The 26,168-nt window shown below is 44.5% G+C and overlaps 1 protein-coding gene across 3 annotated transcripts in view; it reads left to right on the top strand.

The window, feature by feature from the left end:
- Positions 1-26,168, top strand: part of OTUD4 (OTU deubiquitinase 4) — a 74,665-nt gene that overhangs the window by 24,635 nt on the left and 23,862 nt on the right. The window contains exons 1-2 of one of the 3 annotated variants that reach the window (XM_079989472.1): positions 20,732-21,330; positions 24,404-24,487. In XM_079989472.1, the coding sequence (XP_079845598.1) occupies positions 21,151-21,330; positions 24,404-24,487 (264 nt within the window). In that variant the 5' untranslated portion in view covers positions 20,732-21,150. Of the gene's footprint in view, positions 1-20,731; positions 21,331-22,567; positions 22,624-24,403; positions 24,488-26,168 lie in introns of those variants that run through there. The other 2 variants (XM_079989474.1, XM_079989473.1) reach the window with 2 other exon arrangements.

Here is a 26,168-nt window from a genome sequence, read left to right as displayed (position 1 = left end):
ATGACTGGCACAACAGAAGCAGTACAATAGCCATAGGATATATTGCATTCTTCTTCTTTGGCGGTCACTCGTAGCTGAGTAAGATTGTCTTCCATAAACACGGTTTCAACAATGAGTACATGTGTGAACTCACTCACCTTAATATTTTGCTTATTTATCACATCACCCTCCAGCCCTTCCGCCAAAGGGAGCAGGATATATGGGGTTATTTGGTGTCAACCTTGGAACAACCCTCTGAGGTAGATGAGGCTGAGAAAACATAGTCACTTGCCTAAGGCCACCTAGTGAGCTTCATAATGTCGGCCCAACAATAAACTCACACTAAGCTACTGGAATTATTATTATTTTAGTCTTTCCATGGCAACCACAGAAAATTAGCCTGTATTTTCTGGGAGCATGGAAATTCCATCCCTCAAGCATCCATTTCCTATTTGCCTTAGAACAGGGGCTCTCAAATGTTCTATAGCCCCAGGGCCCTGCTGAGGCAGCTGTAAATTACAGAGGCCCACCAGTCACAAAATGGTGTTTCAGGGACTGAGTCATTAACATGATGGTGGCAGATGAAGGTAGAGTTTGGTATAATCAGCTGGCTATTACTGACTGATATTTAATCCATGTTTGGAAATTGCTAAATTCTTTGCCACAACATTTTCCCCAAGTTAAGTAAAGGCATTTCTTCTGGAGACATTGTGACAGCCTCCCCACTTTTGGAAGAATTTGCTGGTCCAGAGGCTCTAAAGTGGAGAAGGCTTTTTCTTTTATATTTTTCCTTTCTCAATATTTTTTTTTTACCTAGCTCCTTCTGTTTCAGGTTTGCTCCTGTATGCACCCTGCTGTGGCTCAGATCCAGCTTCTGTTTACTACATATCAAAATATTGGGTGAGGGCATCCACATACCTTACAAGACCTTTACAACACATCTGAAACAGGCAATAGGACACTTGGTGGATCTCATAAGTACAGTGGTACCTCAGGTTAAGTACTTAATTTGTTCCGGAGGTCCGTACTTAACCTGAAACTGTTCTTAACCTGAAGCACCACTTTAGCCAATGGGGCCTCCTACTACTGCCGTGCCCCCGGAGCCCGATTTCTGTTCTCATCCTGAAGCAAAGTTCTTAACCTGAAGCACTATTTCTGGGTTAGTGGAGTCTGTAACCTGAAGTGTATGTAACCTGAAGCATATGTAACCTGAGGTACCACTGTACTCACTACCTTTGTCCCATAGTCACTATTCTTCTGTGTTTTAGAGCCAGGCCCCGGGGGCTGTAGATATCAATTTGGTAAGGGATTATGAGACAATTGCATTGGCCACTCTGCATGCTGAACATCAGTAGAGGAGGCTTATCAAAGTAGGTTCATGTGTGATGGATGTATTGAATTCACAAGTGGTACATTCCTAATTGAGATTATCTATATCTTTGCTTGCGAAAATACGCCTAACATCAGTCATGGGCTTATCAGTCCATTGGCTATTTAAATTCTGACAATTTTGAAATTTTCATACACCCACCCACACCACACAATTGGTGTCCATTTTTTTGTGATGCACATCTTCTTTTTGGGCATTGGCCAGCCTAGTCCAACAGGTAGCTGGAATATGTGAACTCAACCAGGGCCGTCTTAAGCATATTTGGTGCTGTGGTGCAAAGATCCCTCTGCCCCCCCCCCCCGTTTCCCAGAGTTGTCAACCTTTTCCCTATCCATCCTTTGAGGACTTCCAGATGGAAATTTTTAAGAAATGCTAAAAGATTATTGTAAAGGGACACGGGTGGTGCTGTGGTCTAAACCACAGAGCCTAGGACTTGCCGATCAGAAGGTCAGCGGCTCGAATCCCCGCGACAGGGTGAGCTCCCGTTGCTCAGTCCCTGCTCCTGATCACCTAGCAGTTCGAAAGCACGTCAAAGTGCAAGTAGATAAATAGTACCGCTCTGGCGGGAAGGTAAACAGCGTTTCTGTGTGCTGCTCTGGTTAGCCAGAAGTGGCTTAGTCATGCTGGCCACATGACCCGGAAGCTGTACGCCGGCTCCCTCAGCCAATAAAGCGAGATGAGCGCCGCAATCCCAGAGTCAGTCACAACTGGACCTAATGGTCAGAGGTTCCTTTACCTTTACTTTAAAAGATTATTGCAGCAGAAATGTCTGCATGAATGGATTCTCTGTGCTATCTCCTAATGGTACAGTATACAAAATTTAGCTGTTCACATATGGCAAGAATATTATCACAGAGAAATGGGGAAGGGAAAAAAAATAGATGACCAGGAAAATGGGAAAGCGACTGGCATTTTTAGCATTTACTGGTAGCTTCCTAATGATGCAGATAGCATGATCAAATCATGCTTTGGGATTAGGAAGGAAGGTTGTTCTGAGATAGAAGGATGTTTTTACTAGCCTCATGACTCCTACAAGTTTCACCCAGAAGGGTAAGATTTTCTACTCTGCCCTCAGATACTTACCATAAGATAAAACAGGTGAAGGAAGCATTTGCACAAATTTTACAGATGCCCCAAACAGAAAACACAGCCAAAGGGAGATGTGAGTAGACTTCCATATTAACCAGCAACTAGACTTCTTTACTATTTATATTTTGGATTTAATCACCCAGAATATTATGACTAAACCAAATAAATATTTGTTGTTCATTTTAACAGAACTGTAAAATTAACAGGAAAGTGTTTATTATCACTTTGACATTGCGCTTCAAAAGTGGATACATTTTGGCATATTGCTAATGTTTCCCACTGAGAGTTCTGCTTCTGTATTTGTTGCTCTTTTTATACTCCATGAGGCAGGAAGGGGATTTCTACTTGTACGTATTGCTATGAAAATCAGACAGGTGCAGGCCTATTTTACCAAACCAGCAGAGAACACTACCTTCCCTGGACTTTTGGCAAGCTCATCCCATGTAGCGTTCAGCTGATGACGCACAGACATCTTGCTCTGCAGCAGTGAAGAGGAGCCACAAGGTGAACAGTAATGAGTCACTGAACATTTCCTTTCTTCCCTTCCTCTGCGTATGCTCCAGATTTTGAGGAGCTCCTGGGAAAGGACCCCCTGACCCCTTTTCTTCAGTAAGTCTTACCTACACCATAAACACCAGCTGCTTCTTTTCTTCCTCGCCATTGCTACCAGTGTTGCCTGCTGACCATTGGTTTTGGTAGGATCAGGTGGAAAGCAGAGATACTAACAGTGGGTAGAGTCAGGCGGATCATTCACATCATACATTTAAAGCACTGTGGTACCACTTTAAAACACAGAGGCCACTTTAAACAGTCATGGCTTCTCCTCCCCCCTCCCCCCAAAAATATGGGAGCTGTAGTTTGTTAAAGTTGCTGAGAGTTGTCAGAAGACACTTCTTCTCCTCATAGTCAAATCAAATCAAAGAGTTACAATTCCCAGAGGGGTTTTACAGTCAACCTCTCTTCACAGGGAACTCTAGGATTTGGCCATGCCTGCTGGGGTTGATGAGAGCCCAGAGACGTATGGAAGGCCTACAGGTTCCCCATCCCTGATGTTGATGTCAATGGGGGCTGGACACCTGGGATCAGGGCAGCAGGCTGCAGGACAATTCCTGCAGGCCATGTTCATCTGTTAGGAGGATTCTCAATCATATCTGTGTGCAACTACTGGATCACAGCTATTCCACCTTAATCTTTCTGAACAGACACTATACATGAGTGTGATTTACTATATGTACAGTCTTACTAAAGTTTTCAATTCTGGTACAGTAGAGAACATATTTATTTTCAGACCTTCACATCTTTAGCAGGATCAGAGGGCAGGTGTAGATAAGGTGCTGTACACCACTTCAAAAATATCTCTCAGACAAGGAATAAACATACCTCAGGGCATAAGATGGAGGCTTGTATCTGAAAAAGAAGCCTTTGATGATCTGACAAAACCTCTTTACAAAATAGAGACTTTTATATAGGCTAACTGATAGAAAGCGGGGAAAGCAACATTATTTCTGATCTTAATATTCATGCGGTCTGACTTGGGCTCACTGATATTCAAGAGGCAAATTAACTGTGTTAAGCTATGATATTTATGCAAAACTAGAAACAGTATGAAAATGCACTTGTGCAATGTACGTTGAAAAAGTTAATGCATTAACTTTTTCTCCATTATCTCAGTATATGTGCAAGAACGTTGATTTTCCTTTTCTTAAATCAAAAAACCCAAATGATGTCAATATGGTAAGATGTGATGCATCTTTAAGGAAGCTAAATAGTAAACTGGGCAATTCAGTGAGTAACGGTGATGAGAGACATAATGGCTTGTTCCCACACAAGAATCACATCAGTAGGCTGAATTCATCATTGTGGGTTATGTTCCTGGAATGTGCAGAGAATTAATCAGCACACAAAACAGGGAAGAGAAACAATTTTGGCAGCTCTCAAAGAAAGAGGTGCCAGGCAGGGCTTGAAGAAAAGCAGTCAGCTGAAAAGAAGAAGAAAAAATGAAACAAGAAAAGCCCATTCAACGTGTTGAGACAAGTGCTCAAATGCCTCCTTTAGCAACTAGCAAGAATGTCGCCTAATTTGTAGGTCCCAGCAATTACTTGATTAAATTGTATTCAGGTGACAATGTGAAGACATTGCTCGCTTAAGGTGAAGCAGGAAGAAGAATGTTTCAGTGCATTTAATGAGAACGGGTCAGTTAAACTTCAAAGACTGGCGCCATTAGAAAAAGAGTTGAAGGGGGCAGAGAAGGTCTATGTGAGCAACAATGCTGTGTTAACGATGAACCTATGCATCATGGGACAGTCCTGTGATTATGTAGTGCACAGGAAGGCTGTATTTGCAAAAGCAGTTTTGCCAAAATCTTGTGCCTGAAACCATCCTGGACACTGGGAGCTGGATACTGGAAGCAAAAAGCAAAGAAGGATGCCATGCAAGGAGTTCAGCAGTCGGAAGCCAACTTCGTAGCTTAGCAACTACAGCTGAAAGGGAGCTGGGAGCTTCTCAAAAAAGTGGGTGAGAGGGGCAGAAGGGGCATGCAAGATGAGAAAACAAGTTTAGATGAAAAGGGGGAAGTCGGGAGCAAAAGTATTAGAAAAGGGTGTAAGGTGAAAATACTACTAAGCCGTGCGCCAAGGTCAGGTCCCAATTTAGGTTTGATGAGACCCTAAGCTACTGAAGGTAATGGGTCGCTTTATATGTCCAGCTGTCCTTTGTCAACAACAAATTGTTGCTGTTTTTTTGTGTTGAATCTATGCTATATGGTAATTTATGGACCTAATAGGTATCTAAGGCCATTTGCGCATAACAAAATATGTATTTTATAAACGTAATTGTTGAACTGAAATACAATTAAGAAGAAGTATATTAATAGTGAAATAATTAAGCTCTAACTGTATGTAGGTTTTATTTTATTTGTTTTTTATCTTATATTTTGGAAATGTACATCCAGGTTTTTTCCTTAAATTTTTTTTGGGGCCCCCCAAGAGAGTGGGACCCTAAGCTTTAGCTTATACAGTGGTACCTCGGGTTACATACGCTTCAGGTTGCATATGCTTCAGGTTACAGACTCTGCTAACCCAGAAATATTACCTCAGGTTAAGAACTTTGCTTCAGGATGAGAACAGATATCGTGCTCCGCCGGCGTGGCAGCAGCAGGAGGCCCCATTAGCTAAAGTGGTTCTTCAGTTTCAGGTTAAGAATGGATCTCCGGAACGAATTAAGTTCTTAACCCGAGGTACCACTGTATGTAAATCCGGCACTGGCCAAGGTCCAAAGCAGGAAGTGATTTAGTTGTCCTGTGGCATCTAAACTGAATACTTTTGCCAGCATAAAGCAGCAGTGGGCAACTATGGCATTGTAGACCATCTTATGGAGGGCCACAGGGCCCCCACCCTAATTGTAGAATCACACATATGGCCTTAGCTTTATAATAAATAACTTGCATTTCAAAATATCCAATACCCTGGTATTGTACAGCATTCTGAGCAGATTGGAGAATGGCATCTCTCAGAGTTCTGATCATTGGAGCCAACTGGCTTTGCTCCACAACTACAATGCATGCACACACGCACGTTGAACCTCTGACCCTTTCTGAAATGCACAAAAGTCTGCAGCACCTGGAACAGGCCAGTAATTTATGATGCATAAGAGTGCTGGAAGCTCATGTTTTAGTGTCATCAGCAAGACGGTGCTCCTATCCCAGGCAAGCTTTTAAAAATTACATATATAATAATATTATATCTTTTACTTTAATGAAAGCTTCAGTCTTGAGGCCATTCCATAAGAGCACATGTTTAGCCAATGAACTTGGAAATGTTACTGCATCACTCATATATAAAATCTGGTTTATTCATGGATAGCTTTAAAGAAGGTGTGACTAGGCATTTCCAGAATGTACATGAGGTAAATGCTTTGCTGTTTTTTTATGGAGTGTCCATCTGGAAGCTGAGAAAAACAACAACAACAAAAATATAATTTTCTCTCTGTCCTGAGTCTGAAATTGAAACACAGCCTCTTGTGTCTGTCATGTGAGCTCTAGCTGAAGTGGGGGCAAAGGCATTCATTGCATTTTAGATATTCAGACTAATAATAGTTCCAAGGCTGAGTTCCGGGCAAAGAATCCGTTCTGCCTAGAAAGTGTGGCTTTCTTACAGTGAAACGGACAAACAAAAAGCTGTGATCCCTCTGGTCTCTGTATCAAGAAATATATGCCTTGTTACCTTGGGTATACGCACAATAATTTGGCCATTATAAAAGCAGTTGTTAGCTTCAGGCTGATCACACCCCATTAAATCCTTCCAATGTTCAGCAGTGTCCTGTGGCATACAGATGTGATTCCAATAATAGTAAGTGAGCTCATCCTTGGTGTAGAAGATTATTCATTAGGGAGAGAATGGTGTAACTGATATCATCATTACATCACCTTTTCCTGTGCCTTATTCTCACTGCAGCTGATAGGGAAAGCACACCTCAGTCCTAAGTTATGTCTTTTTATGCTTTTGCAGAATATGCTAAACAGAATATGGTTTGAAAGGACATTCTTCCTCCGTTAAACCTCAGAACTGATCATCAGTGAGAAAAACACATGCAACACTGGAAATGCTTTGCTTGTGTCCCTTTTCCTCCTTAAACATAGTTTGTGTTCGTCAGCAACTGCTTAGTAATGATTTTCAGCCACTGAAATACTCTTGTGATCCAATCACATGACCAAGACTGGAAACACTCTTGCAAACCAGTATACTGTAATCCCATGACCAAAAATGGTTTACTGAAGCCTATTTGAACAAAGAGATTTAGGTTTCTGGAAATCTTTCAGCATATACAACCCAGTCAAGGGAATGATGAAATCGACCATATCAGATTGCAAGCATCTTTTGCTCTCATTAATTCCACTTCTAAAACAAAACAAGAATGGTCTGAAATAGTTGGGTAAAGTTGACTTGTGCCTTTTATTTTATTTCAAGGACTACAAGAACACTATTCACATCTCATCTTTTTACATATTAAAAGTACCTTTAAAAAAACCCCTCTGGGCATTGCAGAGCACGTTTACTCATCATGTGCAGATCATGTGCACAGTCTAATATCCATGACAAATGCACCAAAACATAAAGACATCTCTTGTAGAAATGTATGCTGTTCATGTTTCTGGAGGTTCGTTTGACTTTTTCCATTGTACATCTTGAAGTGCTACTAACCTTAGGCAGCAGCTTGGACTCCAACTCAGAAGGGGATGAGGTCAGCCAGTTTGTGATCAGTGTTGTGGTGTAAGTTGCAGAAGTGTCAAACTTGGATCCTGATGATGACACTGAGTCAAACAGCCAGAACTCGCAGCCCCCTCAAGCCAGGTCTCTTGGAGAAAGTACCCTCTGAGCCAAATTCCCCCAAGAAACCCAACCCTTCCATAGAAGGGCCTTGTGCTCTCTTATGCCTGCTCACACCAACACAGGCAACACATCAGACAGGCCTGAATAGAGTGGCTAGATAACTACAAAAAAGTCATTGTCTCTCATTAGGCTCATTCATGCACACTGTTCCATCTTGCTTTGCCAATTTCGTTACCAGTGGGAGTGGGTCATACCAACTCTGATTGGATCTTTTCACCTTTTCAACAGACTTTGTTTGCTTTACATAGGCTCTACAGGGTGATAGCTCTTGCATCTGTTGGGCCTTTTGGCTTGGCTTTGCAATAACATCACCCCCCATACTGCTGCCTGTTTCAGCTGAGGATGCATTAAGCTGATGTGATGAAGAGCACTCTGCCCATGAAAGCTTATCCTGCAATAAACATGTTTGTCTTTAAGATGCCACAGAACTCTTTTCCTGCAACAAATTAACACTGGAATTTAGATCCCTTGCTATTCATTTCACACATACCCCATGTTCTTTTTTTTTTTTTTTTAAGACTCTTCTTAAGAGTCTGCCATGGAACTGTCTCTAATTTCCTTTCAATTTTACAGTTTCCTTTTCTACATAAACTGACTGGGCGTTGACCACATATTACAAATGCGAGCAAACACTGCAATAAAGCATTTCCCATTCCCCCCCCCTTTTGTGTATCCTAACATCCTGTTTGCTAGTATCTGCAAGGAGAATTAACATCTTTATTGAATTCACAAAACCCTTAGCATATACTATAGAATCTTGAAAGGATTTTGGGTATGATTTCTGGAGAACCAGTAAATTTTTGTAGGATCCTTTCTAAAGTTGTTAACACATTCCTGTCCTTGTGCTTATGAACTCCATCATAGAAAAAAGGAAGGAAGGAAGGAAGGAAGGAAGGAAGGAAGGGGCAACAAGAGAGATATTTGCATGCCCACTTCTGGTTGTATTTTCCTTACCAGCTCCTATAGTCCTAATATGTGAATCTCTATGGCTTTATATCATGGCACTACATCCAAGGAGTCTGAATAACCTATAGGGATCAAAAAGGAACAGAGAATAATTTGGGAGTCTGATGCAAAGCCAGCTTTTATGCAAGAGTCAGAAATGTGTCAACCTATGAAACATGAAACATTTGGATGCCAACATGGTTCTTCCTCTTGAATAGGCCACCAGCGGGTGACTGTGGCCTGTCAGTTGCTTCTCTTAAGCTTCTGTACGAAATGGTTTTAAGACACTCATTTACAAAGGCTGTTATTATGGTCTATGAAGTCACAGAGTCCAGTCTATAAATGTGAGCTGGCATCATAAGCTAAAGTATTTGTGTTAGAACAGAAATAGAGATTGAGAGGAAGTTTAGCTATAAAGGCTTTGTCCTGAAAAGGAATTGATAGAAAGCTACTTCCTGGCCCTTTTACAGTGCCAGCCCTGGTGTGAATGGGGAAAATATGACATTACACTATGCATGGGCATAGGAAGCTGCTTTATCAATGGGCTGAGTCAGGTCATTGGTCTCTATAGTACTGCCTACTCTGACTGGCAGCAGCTCTCCAGGGATTCAGACAGGGGCCTCCCACAGCCCTACTGGAGATGCCAGGAACTCCGCCATGGAAAGTGGATGCTCTGCCACTGATTAGGCTATTTATCCTACAGTTAACTATTGATATTGCCTGAGCTCTGTCTGCTGTAATGCAAAGTATCCTGAAGCTTTGGTGTGACTTGGTTTTGAATGGGCAATCAAGGCCCATCAATCTTACAAAAGGCCTTTCCTGGAAATGGAAGCAGCTCGAACTAGTTTGTCAACTCTTGAGCAGATAGAAAGAAGGGGAACTCCCTAACTAAAGTGCTGGAAGAAGATATGGGATTAGATAGAATCTTGAGGTGTTGGTCTCATGTTGCATGGAGGCCAATAAATCATCTTAAACTGGCTGCCTACACCTACAGGCTCAGCCATTACAAAAAGAACTACAATACCCCCCAATAATGTCTCCTTCAAAAGGAGAAATTATATATTATTTCAGTACGATTATATATATATGTTGATTCAGAAGCAATCCCCATTGAATTCAATAAGACTTACTCCCAGGTAAGAGTGTTTGCAGCCTAAACCTCATAGAGCTGTCCCTGGAAATGCAGCAATGTTGTTACTCTTTCTGCCATTTTCAATATTAGCATTCGGTAGCGTCTTGAAAAGAATTTTCTCCTTGGCCCTATGGCAACCTCTATAAGAGGGATGGGGTACCTGTGGCCCAACGCTCCTCATCTCTGACCATTAGCCATACTGACTGAGACCAGTGGGAGTTGGAAGCCAACAGGATCTGCAGGGCCATAAGTTCCTCTGCAACTTTTTGCTAGGGCCTTGAGAGCGTCAAATTAGAGAAATGCATCCACCAACTGCCCTCAAATGCTGGACCATTTTATTCAAACACACGACTGGTCGTAACAAAGAGCTCATATAGCAGAAGAAGAGTTTGGATTTGATATCCCGCCTTTCACTCCCTTTAAGGAGTCTCAAAGCGGCTAACATTCTCCTTTCCCTTCCACCCCCACAACAAACACTCTGTGAGGTGAGTGGGGCTGAGAGACTCCAGAGAAGTGTGACTGGCCCAAGGTCACCCAGCAGCTACATGTGGAGGAGCAGAGACGCGAACCCGGTTCCCCAGATTAGGAGACTACCGCTCTTAACCACTACACCACCCTGGCTCTCCTAGCAGATCACCTTACCGTCTGTAGGTTCTTCCACCATGAGGTTGCTTGGTGGGACGTGGGTGGTGCTGTGGGTTAAACCACAGAGCCTAGGTCTTGCCGATCAGAAGGTCGGCAGTTTGAATCCCTGCGATGGGGTGAGCTCCCATTGCTCAGTCCCAGCTCAAAAAATAGTGGAGACGGGTGTATCACAGAAGCTCACACACTCTAAAGCAACTTGTTCTCCTGGGCAAACTGCTTTGCAGTTCCTCATCCTCAGGCAATCCTGAGGCTGTCTGTGTTGGCAAGCAGTGGCTCTTTTAGGTAAGGATCTTTCCCAGTCCTACTGGGAGATATAGGGGATTGAACCTGGGACCTTCAGTACTAGTCCTACACAGAGTAGACCCATTAATGTTAAGGAGCATGACTAATTATATCCATCAGTTCCAATGACTCTTTGAGTAGGGCTTAGTTGAAGACCACTCTAAGTTTCTGGTCATTAAGTTATGATATGTGGGACAGTGGCTGGAATATTGGACTAGGACTTAGGAGCCCAGGGTTCAAACCCTTACTGGGTGATCTTGGGCCAGTCACTGTATCTCATCATAACCTACTTCACAGGGTTGTTGTGAGGATAAAATGGGGAGAGGGGAAGTGCCATGTATCCCACTTTGAGCTCCTTGGAAGAGAGGTGGTCTGCAAACTTAATAAGTAAATACCTGGATGGCAGCAGCAGGCTCCTTTGTTCCCCCTTTGTTTTTGTATTTCCCTGTAGAATGCAGACAAGTTTCCCTTGCATAAGCAACCTGGATGTCTTGCCCTGTAAAAATAAGGTTTAAGACATTATAGTACACTATAATCTGGACCAAATGGCCTGATACAATGATGCATTGTGGATGGATCCTACATCTGTAGCAGAGATAAACTTCAGGTCCCTTTGGTATCTATGAGCCCATGATTCCAATTAGAGAGCTGTTTGGATTAGAATGTCACACTTCCCTTTTCCCTGCTGAAGATCCACACACTGTTCTTCCACTCTTTCACCTGATTAACAGTAATTAGCCACCTGCAACTGCATTGTCTTTTCCACAAACAGTTTAAACTCAGGGGAGAAAATACCCCAAATGCTTGTTTTGAAAATGCCAGTCTGACTCCCGCAATTTTTGGCACTAACATAAAATTCTCCTTTCTCGGTTGTAAGTGTGACTACAAAGCTACATGGATGAAAGAGGAAAGAAGGTAGTACAGTAACGATCCTGCTTTGTTTTTCTTTGACAGTCTGCTTAATTTCTCTCCTTTTCTGCAGTTTGCTTGCATCTCTAGGCTGCATTTAGCAACTGTTACTATTCCTTAATGGGAACTGCAATTAATCCTAGTTCCCAGACATTTTGGTAGGTAAAACACTTTGTGACATAACTATTCTTTTTTATAGATGGAAGACGCTGAACTATGAAGATAGTAGGTTGCTGAAAGCTATCCTCTTTGATGGCTTTTTGAAGATTTGAACCATTTATCTGCTATGTTCAAGATGAGGACAGTGCTGTGTTGCCACTAGGCCACATGTGATCTGATGCGGCTGGAGCTGTTCAATATTAGTCACTATATCAAACTAGTGTCCCTTCCCCCAATGGAATTATCTGTGATCTGCATTAAAAAAGAAAGAAAGAAAGCAAAAACCTCCATCTAGTTTAGTGGTGCCTAAATTAACATCACTATGCAGATAAAAGTCATGGAGGCCTGCTTCCATATGCAGATCTCCCTGGCTGTTCAATAAAAAATAAGTAATGAAGCAAACATTTATTGATGACATGACTTTCTTTCTTCAATAAAGTCCTGTGAATCCTACCCTGGATGTAGGAAATAATGTTGTTTCTAGCAGAAATATTGCACTTAAGTCCACAAAAACAGCATAAGACTTTTTGTTGTTATTAAACATTCCAAGTCTTTAAAGCTCAGTTTTCTTAACTACTCATCCCCTCCTCCAAATAATAATCTTCAAATAATTCAGAAACCATTCTAACTTTTTATTTGGTAATTTATTTGGCAGAGCTTCCAAAACTTTTCATGTTGGTGACACACTTTTTAGACATGCATCATTTCATGACACAGTAATTCAGCTTTACTAGCAAATCGGAGGTTAAACTAACCCCTTTCCAGCTCTGGGAGGAGCGCGGGGAATGTTCGCGTGACACACGACACACTGCAGCTGACACACTGACGTGTCGCGACACACAGTTTTGAAAGCTCTGGGATAAGGGCTCCCCTAACCTAAATGAATTGCAGGAATTAAATCTCAGTTTAATTTCCATAGTATAGGCACAATCCAGAGAAAGGTTTGCACATAAACCAATATTAACTGTCTATGCCCTGACCCTAGTAAGTTTAGGGTATGGTGGACAGAGAAATAGCCGTCTTACAGTGAGTGTTTTGCTCTGGGCTGCTCTGATATTTCAGGCAACTAACCATTATTTCAGCAGGGGTGGGGAAGCTGTGGCCCTCCAGATGCACTACTACTCGTAGCATCCCTGACTATTGCCCTTTCTGGCCAAGACTGATAGGAATCGGAGTCCAATAATAACTGGAGGGCCACAGATTCCCCAAACACTGTATTTCAAAGTCCATGGGCTCCTGATGTTCAAAAATATTTAGACCAAAGTTGCAGAGAAAGACACCCTCTCTGTTAGTAGACAATTTGCAGTAGACTATATGATGTCAGAACAATGAAAATAGTCTGTGGGAAGGCAAATTTAGCATAACTTAGAGATTTTTTTTCCAGGCACCCTTTGTATGAGCTTTAATTATATATCCAAAAGCTAGGAATATTAACTGGCCAGATGAACAGTTGATGAAAGGCAGTGCAGTAGCAGAGCCAACAGGGATGTGGCAAAAACCTGACAGCGCAAGCCCATGCATGTTTGCTCAGAAGTAAGCCCAACAGAGTTCAGTGGGGTTTGCTAGGAGGTAAGTGTAGCATAGGATGGATTACAAATTGCAATCCTGTACACCAGGAATCTGGAACCTGTAACCTTTCACCTGTTGTTGGACTCCAACTCCCATTAGCTTCAGGCAACATGGCCAATAGACAGGGATGATGGGAGTTGTAGTCCAGCCAAAGGTTCCCTGTCCCTGCCATACACACTTATCTGGAAGAAAGCCCCACTAAACTCAGTTGGGTTTACCTCTGGCAAAACATACACAGGCTTGTCTGTTAATTGTTATTCATGCTGATTTTTTTAATTAAAGATTTTCTTGTTTTATAGAAGTAAGTGTAATGCCTCATATTTTTTCCTTGTAACATTTTTACAAATCCATTTCATTTGTTGAGACATTAGGGGGAGAAGAAAGAAAAGAGAGAAAAGGGGGGTGGAGGGAGGGAAGATGGGTGGGGGTGGGGTCGGGTGGCGATGTTTCTATTATGCTTAATGTATGTAGGGTTTGGTGTCAGCGTTGCTTGTGCTGTTCACTTGTGTTCCTTTAGTGGTGATAGAGGTTGGGGTTGGCCTAGGGTGTCGTTGTTTGTTTGTGATTGGCTGTGGTGATCTTTGTTTTCGTGTGTGAGTGGGGTGGGTGGATGTTTTGGATCAGGTTAGCTATATTGATTTGTATGCTGTTGGTGGATTATTGTCATTGTCTTGTTGGGCTGTGTATGTGATAAAGGGGAGCCATACCGAGGTAAAGGTGTCTTCTTCTGTTTGTCCCCGTGTCAGTTTCAGTTTATTGGTTAATTTTTCTAGTAAGGCTGTTTCCCATACTATTTGGTATGATTGGTCCATGCTTACTCCTGACAGGTCTCTCCAGTGTCTGGTTATGGTGTTTTTGGCTGCTGAAATTAGGCAGACTTGTCTGTTAAGAGCAGCAATACACTGGCCATCTCATTCAGACACCATTCTGTTCTCCAGTTCGTAAACTGGCATTAGGAACTAGGAGGCAAGGGACTTCTACAATGTTTTAGGGCAGTGGTTCCTAAAACAGACCACTTGCAGGAGTCATTGCCAACTGAATCATCTCTATTTGCTTACAAATATCCTTAGAAAGAAGCAGAGTTGACTGAATGGAACAAATGTCAAAACAGTTGTTTTAAAAACTTGTCATATGTAGAAAAGCAGAATAGCTCTCATGTGCCATTTGGGGGATGGAAGCAAAATGCCAGACAAGTAAGCAAATGCCACACTTATGCCTTCTTACTAAGTTTAGATTTGACTGCCGAAATAAAAGCCTAACAAGAGATCAGCACCTGCCTAAGTGGTCAGCTTGATTGCTTGGTAAATAATAAGAGTATATAGTTTTTAAGTTCAAAGAAACTAGCACTGTCAACATTTCACATTGTTCCAAAACCTTGCAATTTGATCATTAGAATTTTTGACATAATTTTTCATAGGGCCCTATTTCTGGAATCTCATGAACCTTTTGAAGAAATATTTTGTGAGGTTGAAGGGAAGTCTTGTAATCTGTACAGTCTTGAAACAATCCAAAATCGCAAACTGACCTTACCAAGGTCTTAGCCAAGCAAGAAGCTCATGATTACACTGAGCTACTGATAAAACAAGAATGAGCCACGAGATTAGCAATTAACCTGTTCATTCTCACGCTACTTAGCATACTGCCATCTAATGCTTATTTAAGTGTGCAGCTCCTTTGCTTCTCAGACACCATTCTGCAAGCTATATACATTACCCCCAACTCCCCTCGCCCCCGCCAGCTCCTCAGACCTGTCAGGACCCAATGTGGTAGAAGCCAAACAGCTTAGCTAAGTTTGGGTCAAGTCCATGGGGATAACTATGGGTCCAAGGGGCCCAAACAGATGTGGGCCAAGGCAGGCAGGTAGATTTTGGAATGGGTAGACAAAACATCAGAGGCAGGCAGTGAACTTCCAAGAGTTGTACTACTGCTCCCAGCAACAACCTGCTCAGAATAAGATTCAGATGCATTATATAATCTCGTTGGTTATCCAAGCCATTTGATTCAGCTGGGCTGCAGTCCCCTTTCCTGCCATGATGAAAGGGGCGCTGTAGAGCTGAGCCAGCCACTTCTTTTAACCCCCAAGCTGACCTGGTGGAGGAGAGAATAAGGTGCTTAAGCCCTGCTGTCAGATAGGCTGTTTTGAGTGCTCTAATGCCTTATGGTTTCTTGAATATAAATACATGTGCCATACTGGCTATCTGACAAATTATGAAAAGCCCCACAACTTATATCCTAAAGTTTCTAATTAACATACTTTCCACCACTGAGAAAGTAAAATTAGATCTAAGTACAAGATCTCACTAAATTAGAAAAATTCAACTTTACCTTCTGGCACATGATCTCCACCCTCATGCTGCTAATAGATGATGAGCCTCACCTGTGAAACTGATCCTGTTATCTGTGCTGTGCAATTCGGTTTCCAAAGGATTTTATGTATGGGCTCTAATTATTTTAAATTTGTTACTGCCCATGTAATAAATTGTGTGTTGTATCCATCTAAACCATACTCAGAGTAGACCCCTTGAAATTAATGGAGCTAAGTTAGCCACGTCCATTAATTTCAATACTCCTAGGACAAGCAATGGGCCCATCTTTTTAAAAAGATCTTTGTGAAAAAATGTTTAAAATTATTTACGAATAAACGGGGAAAATGGAAAGCACACTCTCATCGGAACATAACTGTTGTTACATATTTATACAGTTATATCAGTGTACCTGGTGTTTTACAGAAAAATATAAACAAAACAGAGAACTCTAGAACATGAGATTCTTTATCTTAGGGCCCTGCGTTCGAAACCACGGGCAAAAAAAGATCCTTGCATTGCATGACTCTCATGGTCCCTTCCAACTCTAAGATTCTCTGATTCTGTCCTGAGGAGCCTACAGTCTAAATTGTGATATTTTGGGGCTGTTGTATTGTGTAGGGTGCCTACAGCATTTCAGCCCTGGATGTTTTTCTAACATGTCTAAGGATTTAGTGCCATCTGGAGGCTATCTCATGCTATAGAAACTATTTCCAGAGAGGTGGTTGTGTTAAGCTTCTTGCAGCGATAGCAACAGAGTCCAAGCTCTCATGGACTACAGTCCACTCCATCAGGGGAATAAAGTGTTGTTACCTGGTTGCTAGGAGGCGTGGATTGTATACAGTGGGCTGCCTGAATGTTGTGATGCTGACCATCCTAACACTGCTGGATACTGTGTCAGACTATTGATCCACCTAACAGAGTATTTTCTCCAGTGACTGTCAAGGGCCCTCCAGGGTTTTAGCTTAGTTTTGCTTGCAGAAAATCTCAGGTTTAATCTCTGGCACCTCTGGGTAGATCTGAGAGAGAACCTTCATCTGAAACCCTGAAGCTACTGCCATTCAATGTAGACAATACAGTGGTATCTCGGGTTACATACGCTTCAGGTTAAAGGTAAAGGTACCCCTGCCCGTACGGGCCAGTCTTGACAGACTCTGGGGTTGTGCGCCCATCTCACTTAAGAGGCCAGGGGCCAGCGCTGTCTGGAGACACTTCCGGGTCACGTGGCCAGCGTGACATCGCTGCTCTGGCGAGCCAGAGCCGCACACGGAAACGCCGTTTACCTTCCCGCTGGTAAGCGGTCCCTATTTATCTACTTGCACCCGGAGGTGCTTTCGAACTGCTAGGTTGGCAGGCGCTGGGACCGAGCAGCGGGAGCGCACCCCGTCGCAGGGATTCGAACCACCGACCTTTTGATCGGCAAGTCCTAGGCGCTGAGGCTTTAACCCACAGCGCCACCTGCGTCCCTATGCTTCAGGTTACAGACTCCGCTAACCCAGAAATAGTACCTCGGGTTAAGAACCTTGCTTCAGGATAAGAACAGAAATCATGCTCCGGCGGCACAGCGGCAGCAGGAGGCCCCATTAGCTAAAGTGGTGCTTCAGGTTAAGAACAGTTTCAGGTTAAGAACAGACCTTTGGAACGAATTAAGTACTTAACCTGAGGTACCACTGTACTGAGCTAGATGGGCCATTGGATTCACTCGATATAAGGCAGCTCCCTATGTCTCTCCCAGTCTTGGCAATGCTGAGCATTGGCCTTGAGCTTACTGCTTTCAAAGCAGGTGCTCTACCTGTGAGCTTATGGACCTTCCCTTTATCCTGGTCCTTATACTAGGCAAATGAACATAACACACCTTCTGTTCAACAAGTGGAAACAAAATAAAAAAATTCCTTCCAGTAGCACCTTAGAGACCAACTAAGTTTGTTATTGGTATGAGCTTTCATACCAACGGCAGACCTACCTGTAACTGTTCAACAAGTCTTAGTCATGTGTTCTTCAACTGCTGAAGGGGAACAAAAGGAACCTTAATCTTCTCTTCCTAGTTGCCTAGTAGGGGAACATGTTTCCCTCAGGAAGAATGGCTGCAGTTCCTCCTGACTGGAGACCAGACGCTGAAAAGGAAAGAGAACATCCTCATACAAGATTTGTTTAAAAAGCATTTCGCTTAATTGCAATGCAAGTATTGTGAATATTATCTTTTTCCCCCGTTTGCTGCAGATTTTTCATTATTCACTGAAAAGAGTAAGAATCCAAGAACACTGGGCAAGGCCTAGCTGCTCCTTATCAAATTACAATAGCCTGTACTGTTACTTCTTGTCCCTTGATTGCAGTTTTCATCAGATAAAGCAACAGTCTGGGTGTGTAACATGATTCCCCCCACCTCCCCATAGTTCAGTATCTTGTTTTCAGTATCTTGGAAGAGTTTTTGGTCCCAGTAAAAGGCTTCATCACACCCAAAGACAGCACATTATTATCTAGCTCATTTTTTGCTAACCTGGGTGGAATCTAGACACTTAAAAAAGTTGTGAAAATGCTTTTTGAAAAAATGTTTTGAAAAATATATTGAATTCGCCATAGCTTGCCATCGCCATCTAGTATCATATTTTTATAATGCACTTTACAATGCACTTAAAACGTTTTATTTCCAGCTGTATAGCTGAGTCCCTGGTGCCTTCTGGTTGTTTTGGACTATAATTCCCATCAGCCCCCAGCCAGCATGTGGAAGAAGAAAAACACCACCACCTTGGAAAGCATACAAACTTACTGTGCTATAAGCTTCTGTGGATCAAAACCTGTTTTATTAGATACACAAAGTACTGTAACTTGGCAAATTACAAACACACACACAACAGACAGAATAATCATGTGTATTAACTGTTACTAAGTGAGGGCAGAAGACACATCAATGCAAAAGTCATCACTATGCAAAATTTAATGCAAACAAGGTCTACAAAAGGGAGTAAAATATACAATCAAGTGTCGGTGTGATCTACTGCCAGCCATGTAATGAATGAATGGGCAAAACAAGATGAATAGTGTTTATGCACACCTAATTACTTTCTGCAGTCAGGCAGAGCTGCTCCCAATCTCCAGTCCAAGTCTAATGGTTCAGCAGCTTCCGTTTAGCTGCATTGATTAAGTGGACCATAATCCATGAATGATAATAAATTATTATTCATGATAAAAACAATAATTTGTTAACTTTTAAAGGACCCACAAAAGCCTGTGTTGTTTTTGATACCAGCTGGTAAGATCTCACAAGCTCCTGCAAAATTAGGGACTCTCTAAACCACAGAGCCTAGGACTTGCTGATCGGAAGGTTGGCGGTTCAAATCCCCACGATGGGGTGAGCTCCCGTTGTTCGGTCCCTGCTCCTGCCAACCTAGCAGTTCGAAAGCACGTCAAAGTGCAAGCAGATAAATAGGTACTGCTCCGGCGGGAAGGTAAACGGCATTTCCGTGCACTGCTCTGGTTTGCCAGAAGCAGCTTAGTCACGCTGGCCACATGACCCAGAAGCTGTACGCCAGCTCCCTCGGCTAATAAAGTGAGATGAGCGCCGCAACCCCAGAGTCGGTCATGACTGGACCTAATGGTCAGGGGTCCCTTTACCTTTACCTTTACCTTTACCTTTACAGTGCCACCAGCAGCTCTTTGTTGGGCTTGCTCTATTCTCTCAGGATGTTCCAAATAACCAATATGGGGCAAACAAGCAATGTGTGTTCACTTTTGAAAAGAGAACAATATCCTCCTTTAATATTGTATCCTTGTGATATGTAAATTGGTAGCATATTGTGGATTTTTGAGTTTATGTTGGTTGTGGTTGTTATTGCATTTGGATTTTAATTGAATGGATGTCTATGGCTGAAAAAGGAGCATATTAAGCCTGGCTGCTTCTGGACAAGGTATCTCCTAGTGCTACCCAATCATCGTTCTTCCATTGCAAGTGACAAGCAGAATGCAATTGACTTTCCACACTGTTGGGAGTGTTGTACCTTTTCTGTGTACATCCCACTACATTCTGTCTACACCACCTGGGCATGATACACCCATTTTATCGTCACAACAACTCTGAGAGGGAATTGAGGCTGAGAGATACTGTGCTTGGCCTAAGATCACCCAGGGCGCTTGGTGCTATGGGAGGGGTGTCATTTGCAACTCAGCAAACATTCCATACAGATAACCGGCGTGGGGAGTGCCATTTTAAGACCCAGCTTATTGGAGCATACTGTACTGGCTTGCTTGTGAGGCAGAGAAGTAAAGAAAAATGCAGTCATCATATCCACAAACATTACTCTTCAGTCACAGATTAGAGAGAAGACACTCTGCACATGCTTAAACTCCCTCTTCTCTGTCACTTCACATCCAAAGCTCATTTGCAGAAAAGAAGGATGGTTACAACTCCCAGCAACTCTTAACTACGGTGCCCAGTTATCTGATGGAACGAATGTGCTTTTAAGGCATGACGTGTGTGCACAGCCCACTGAATGTTTGCAATCTCCACCCTCGAACTGGGTCTAAAAATGCAGCTCTCATGGCTTAAACACCCAGCCTAACTTTTGGACTTTTTTTGGGGGGGGTACTTTGTAACATTTAGCTTCAGGAAGACTTCTGGAGAGCTTGAAAGCTTGCTTTGCGGAGTTTTGTTTGGTCTTGATGAAGGTGGTGTTGCCCAGCTGTGGGTTCTGAAGTTTGCAGAACCTGCGTCGCCCCCTAAGCCAGAACCAAATAACCACTGAGGCTTGGCCACCAATATCACAGCTATCGCGCTGTGGCCACGGATTCCTCCGCGGGAAAGAGCAGCTGCTTTGCTCCTCCGCCCTCCTATAAGAGGAGTCCGCGCTTCCCTGCGAGCCCCTTTGCCTCCCGGCTCCCTCCCTCCCTCCCTCCCCGCCGCGGCCGCTTCCTGCAGCGGCCGAACCACAACTCCCAGAAGCCCTTTGGGTGTCGGTCTGGCTCTGAAAGTGAAAACAAACTTCAGGGCTGCCCGTTTCAGGGAGGGAAAGCGCCACATGTTTCGTTTCTCTTTTGTTTCCGCTCCGGGAGCCCAGTGATGCGTAAAGGGAGCGGGCGAGAGCCGCCTTCCCAAGCGGGGCAGCAGGAGGAGCGCGCAAGTTCTCCGCGCCGGGCTTGAAGCCAAGGAAACTCCGGCGGGAAGGCCGAGCAAGAAGCGGCAGACGCTGCCGCCGCCCGGTGCGTGCGGTGCGCCTCGCCGGAGACCTGCGAACGGGAGTCCGGTTCCCGCTGCGCCGCCAGCCGCCCTTGGAGCGAGGGGCTTGAGGTGCATCTCTCCCGCTTTCTCCTGCAGCATGTGGGGCTGAAGCCGCGATTTCCCTGCAACCCCCGGAGCAATAAATAAACATGGAGGCGACGGCTGCTACTGCTGCTGCAGAAGAGAAGCCAGGGGGCGAGGAGCAGAGCCCCCCGGGCTCGGAGGCCCCGGCGGATTCCTCCATGGACGCCTGCCTGCGATCTCAGGGGTTGTGCCGCAAGCGAGTGGCGAAGGACGGGTCATGCCTCTTCCGAGCCGTGGCGGAGCAGGTGAGTGCGCAAGGTCTCCCTTTGCAAGCGGCGACCTGGCCGGGGTGGGCAAGCGGCGTGAGCGAGGGTCGTGAGAGGCGGCTTTGTTAGGGGAGAGGGTCTCTCTCCCTCCTCTCTGAGGTGCCGCTAGAATCCCCGGGGAAGGAGGACTTTGACCTGCCGGCGCGCGTCGGCTGTCTCTGGCTTCAGGCGGCGGAGAAAGCCGGGGGAAACGAGTTGGTGGAAGTTTTTTTGCGGATCGGGGCTGCGCGCTCTCCAGGGCCAAAGGCGAGCGGTTAGGGGCGCAGCCGCCCAAGGAAAGAAACCCGTCCGGGAAGAAGAGTCTGTGTGTGGAAAGCGGAGTTGAGCGCCCTCCGCGAACTTGTTGCACTGTTGAGAGAGATTTGCTAGTTGCCTTTTTCTAGTTTCGAGGGAAACGATTCTCTTTCCTCCCCAGCTCTTGGGTCACCTTCCGACAAGTTGTTTCGGTTGCACCTCCCATGTTTATTATGTCCCCAACTCCAATTCTGTAGACTATTTAAAATCTGCCGGTAAATCGGAGACACGATATTTATCCTTCCTTTTGTATATATTTGATGGGATGCTTGTATATTATTTGTATACGATGGTGAAAGGGGGCGGGGGAAGTTGAACTTCGGCCTCCTTAAGTGCATAGCCTGAAAACGCAAAACGCCTTGCCTCTGGTCTGCTTTATTTCTGTTGTCAGCCGACTCGTGGATCATTTATGTCCAGACTGGAATATGGCATTCGGCCTGGGGGAAATGGGTGCAACGCTGTCTGGCTTGCAGAGTGCAAAACACCCCCAGGGCTGCTTTGAAATTAGGTCAGCTTCCTGTCGTTATAATGACTCTGCACCTTCTCAAAGCTGAATGTAGGGGACTTAGCTTGTGCTTAGTAATACTTCTACTTCTAGGGGCAGTTGTGGGGCGATGGGGGGGGGCACAGGGTTGGGCTGTATTGTCAGATTGATTCCTGATACTTATAACTGAATCACTTCTGACAACACGTTTTTTTTTTTAAAAAAACACATAATTTCCGAGTTAGATTGTTGCAACAAAAAGTCTCGTGGTACCTTGAAAAGGCTGGCAATGTGATTTATAGCCTAAGCTTTTGTGAAGTCCATTTCAGCAGATGTTTTATGCCGTAACAATTTCATTAGTCCTTTTAAGGTGCCGCAAGCCTGCTGGGTTGGCTTATCAGGGTTGTCAGGGAGCAGCTGAGTGAATTAGGAACTCCTGATCAGCCTTTCTCCACCTGTGGGTCCCCAGATGTTGTGAATTAATTAGGAATCAGGTGAGTGTCTGTCTCTTTCTTCCCCTCCCCAGTATGGGAAGAAGGACAGAACTGAACTACTTCGCAGGATTGTTGTAAGGACAGCATAATATGTGTGCAGTGATTTGAAGCCTCTGAAGCACTAAATAGCCTTGTAAAATAAGCCCACGAAGAAGGCTGGCAGAGGGAAGGGAGTTGTATTTCTGTATTGGGCAGCAAGGAGGGTTTGCTGCCCAAGGCAGGCTGCTTTGTTTCTGTGCTGGACCATCCCTCCTGCCTATTGACTCACTTTTTTTTGGGGGGGGGAGTTGTTGAGCTTTTTTGGAGTAAAACTCCCCCCCCCTCAAAAAAGGAACATTATAGGTAGGGGGCATGCTTCTGCTGGGGGAAGCAGAACCTCAGTTAATTGAGCATTTTTAATGCTTTTCACTGGACGTGGGTGGCGCTGTGGTGTAAACCACTGAGCCTTGGGCTTGCCGGTTGGAAGGTTGGCGGTTCAAATCCGTGCGACGAGGTGAGCTCCCTTTGTTTGGTCCCAGCTCCTGCCACCTAGCAGTTTGAAAGCACGTCAAAGTACAAGTAGATAAATACCAGTAGGTACTGCTCCAGTGGGAAGGTAAATGGCGTTTCTGTGCGCTGCTCTGGTTTCACCAGAAGCGGCTTAGTCATGCTGGCCACATGGCCCAGAAAAACTAACTGTGGACAAACGGAGGCTCCCTCGGCCAGGAAAGCGAGATGAGAGCCACAACCCCAGAGTCGTTCAGGACTGGACTTAATGGTCAGGGGTCCTTTACGTTTACTAATGCTTTTCAATGTTTTTTGAGGATGGGGGCGGTCGGTCAGCTATTTACCACAATACAAAACCATGTAAAAAGATTGAATTGAGCAACAACGTCACGCAACATAACATTCTTAGAATATTTTTTCTGAACTCTTCTCCCCATCTTAAAGCTGTGATGTGGGAGAAGCTATTGCTCATTGGACTTGACTGAGGGTGGTGAGGCTTTTTGTGCCCTTCTTTGCCCGTTCCAACTGAGGGAACTGGTAGGACACTGAGGCAGTCATTAGTTGTCAAAGTGAGATGAAGCAGCAAGTTATTATAGCACATCTTATTTCTTTCAGACTGCAGGGGTATGTTCATGTGGGAAATACAGTGGTGCCCCGCAAGACGAACGCCTCGCAAGACGGAAAACTCGCTAGACGAAAGGGTTTTCCGTTTTGGAGGTGCTTCGCAAAACGAATTTCCTATGGGCTTGTTTTGCAAGACGAAAATGTCTTGCGAGTTCCTGCGGGTTTTTTCCCCTTTCCCCCCCCTTTTTCTAAGCCGCTTATCCACTAAGCCGCTAAAAGCCGCTAAGCCGCTAATAGCGCTAATCTGCTAAGCCGTCAATGGGCTTGCTTCGCAAGACGAAAAAACCGCTAGACAAAGAGAATCGCGGAACGGATTCTTTTCGTCTTGCGAGGCACCACTGTACCATTTTCAATGTCTCCCTAAACTTCAGAAATAAAACCCACATAACTAAGCAAAAGCATGGACACACTTTTCACAGAGTGCCTCCCCCCCCCCTTTTAAATTTGGGTAGTCTACTCTTCCACTTCAGACTCCATATGTGCAGACCAGGCCTCAGTTTTTGCTGTATATTTGTCTTTTATTTTGCCTTTACTACTACAGCAGCAGCTATTTGACTCCTTATATTTGAGTGCATGAGCATATGCAAGTTTGAAACTCAGTAATGTGTCTGTTCATTGGTACCAGTTCATCAAACACCTTGTTGTTGTTGTTTTTATCTGACTCCTCTAGGTTTTCCATTCCCAGGCTCAACATCTGGACATTAGGATGGCCTGTATACACTTCCTGCGGAACAACAGAGAGCATTTTGAAGCGGTAAGCAAGCGATGTTTTCATTGTGCAGGGTGTCTTATCAGGGGCAGTGCTGTTTCTCACGGCTCTTGCTTTGTGGGTGTACGCCAGCTTGGCAAAAAATAAAATGCTGGCTTGGGCTGATGAGGGTTGTAGTCCGAAATGGAGGGTACCAGGTTAGGGAAGGTTGGTGTAAACAACCGTTTCCTTTCCCACTCTCCCTGGGTCTACGCTCCTTCCAACACACTCTGGCTAAGGGCAACTTTGTTTTGCTTTGATCAGATGGTTTATAGTTGCAGGACATGGGCTGAAGACACATGATTCAGTCATCTCTCAATGCAAGCTAAGCGGGTCTGAATCTGTTCAGTGCCTGGAGGAGACGCAGCCAGGGAAACCCCCTTGTACTTTGCCTTGAGTTCCACAATGGGAAGAGATAAATGAACATAGTAAATTAATAAGTGCTCAAAATAAATGCAGTGTGGTCTAGTGGTCAGAGTATTAGACTAGGACCTTGGAGATCAGGGTTCAAATCACCGCTCAGTCATGAAGCTCACCGGATGATTTTTGGGCCAGTCACTTCTTCCCAGCCTAATTTACCTTACAGGGCTGTTGTGGTACCTCGGTTTATGAACTTAATCCATTCTGGAAGTCGGTTCTTAAACTGAAACCGTTCTTAAACTGAGGCACGCTTTCCCTAATGAGGCCTCCCACTGCCGGTGCCCTTCCACCGTTCGGATTCCGTTCTTAGACCGAGGTAAAGTTTGCAAACCAGGACACTACTTCCGGTTTTGTGGAGTTCATAAACCGAATCGTTTGTAAACAGGGCTGTTCTTAAACTGAGGTACCACTGTATAGGTGTGGCTTTTGTAGATACTTCATCTGAGTCAGCTTTTCTTTTAGGGCCATGGAACTTGTTCTGAGGGGGTGTCCAAATACCGTGAAACCAGCATTCCTGTCCGTACAGCTGCTGCTTGCATTAGATTGCTTGCATGCATTCTTAACAGTGTTGCTGCATTTTCTGCAGTTATTGTCAATTACTTTGTTATGAACAAAAGCAATACACATGTATGTACACACATAGACATACATATTGAAGCTGTATGATGTGTATCTTCCTAATGTGGCACGATTTGTATGGTTAACCTGCTTACTTTGGCACACCTTCCAGAAGCTTGTCATCTGAATGCATCTCTTAGATACTTGTCAGTCCCTAGCTCAAAGCTTGGGAGCTTCCACAAAGAGGGCCCATGGTTCCTGCATCCAGTGTGGCCTGAGCTGCCTTGGGGATTTTCACATCTGTATTCCTGTGGACGCAGGTGGCGCTGTGGGTTAAAGCCTCAGCGCCTAGGGCTTGCCGATCGAAAGGTCGGCGGTTCGAATCCCTGCGGCGGGGTGCGCTCCCGCTGCTCGGTCCCAGCGCCTGCCAACCTAGCAGTTCGAAAGCACCTCCGGGTGCAAGTAGATAAATAGGGACCGCTTACCAGCGGGAAGGTAAACGGCGTTTCCCTGTGCGGCTCTGGCTCTGGCCAGAGCAGCGATGTCACGCTGGCCACGTGACCCGGAAGTGTCTCCGGACAGCGCTGGCCCCTGGCCTCTTAAGTGAGATGGGCGCACAACCCCAGAGTCTGTCAAGACTGGCCCGTACGGGCAGGGGTACCTTTACCTTTACCTTTATTCCTGTGGAGGAGGCGGCAATGTGTGGCCT

The sequence above is a fragment of the Podarcis cretensis genome (assembly GCF_951804945.1).
Source record: "Podarcis cretensis genome assembly, chromosome: 9".
NCBI classification, from domain to species: domain Eukaryota; kingdom Metazoa; phylum Chordata; class Lepidosauria; order Squamata; family Lacertidae; genus Podarcis; species Podarcis cretensis.
This window is presented reverse-complemented; position numbering and strand designations above follow the sequence as displayed.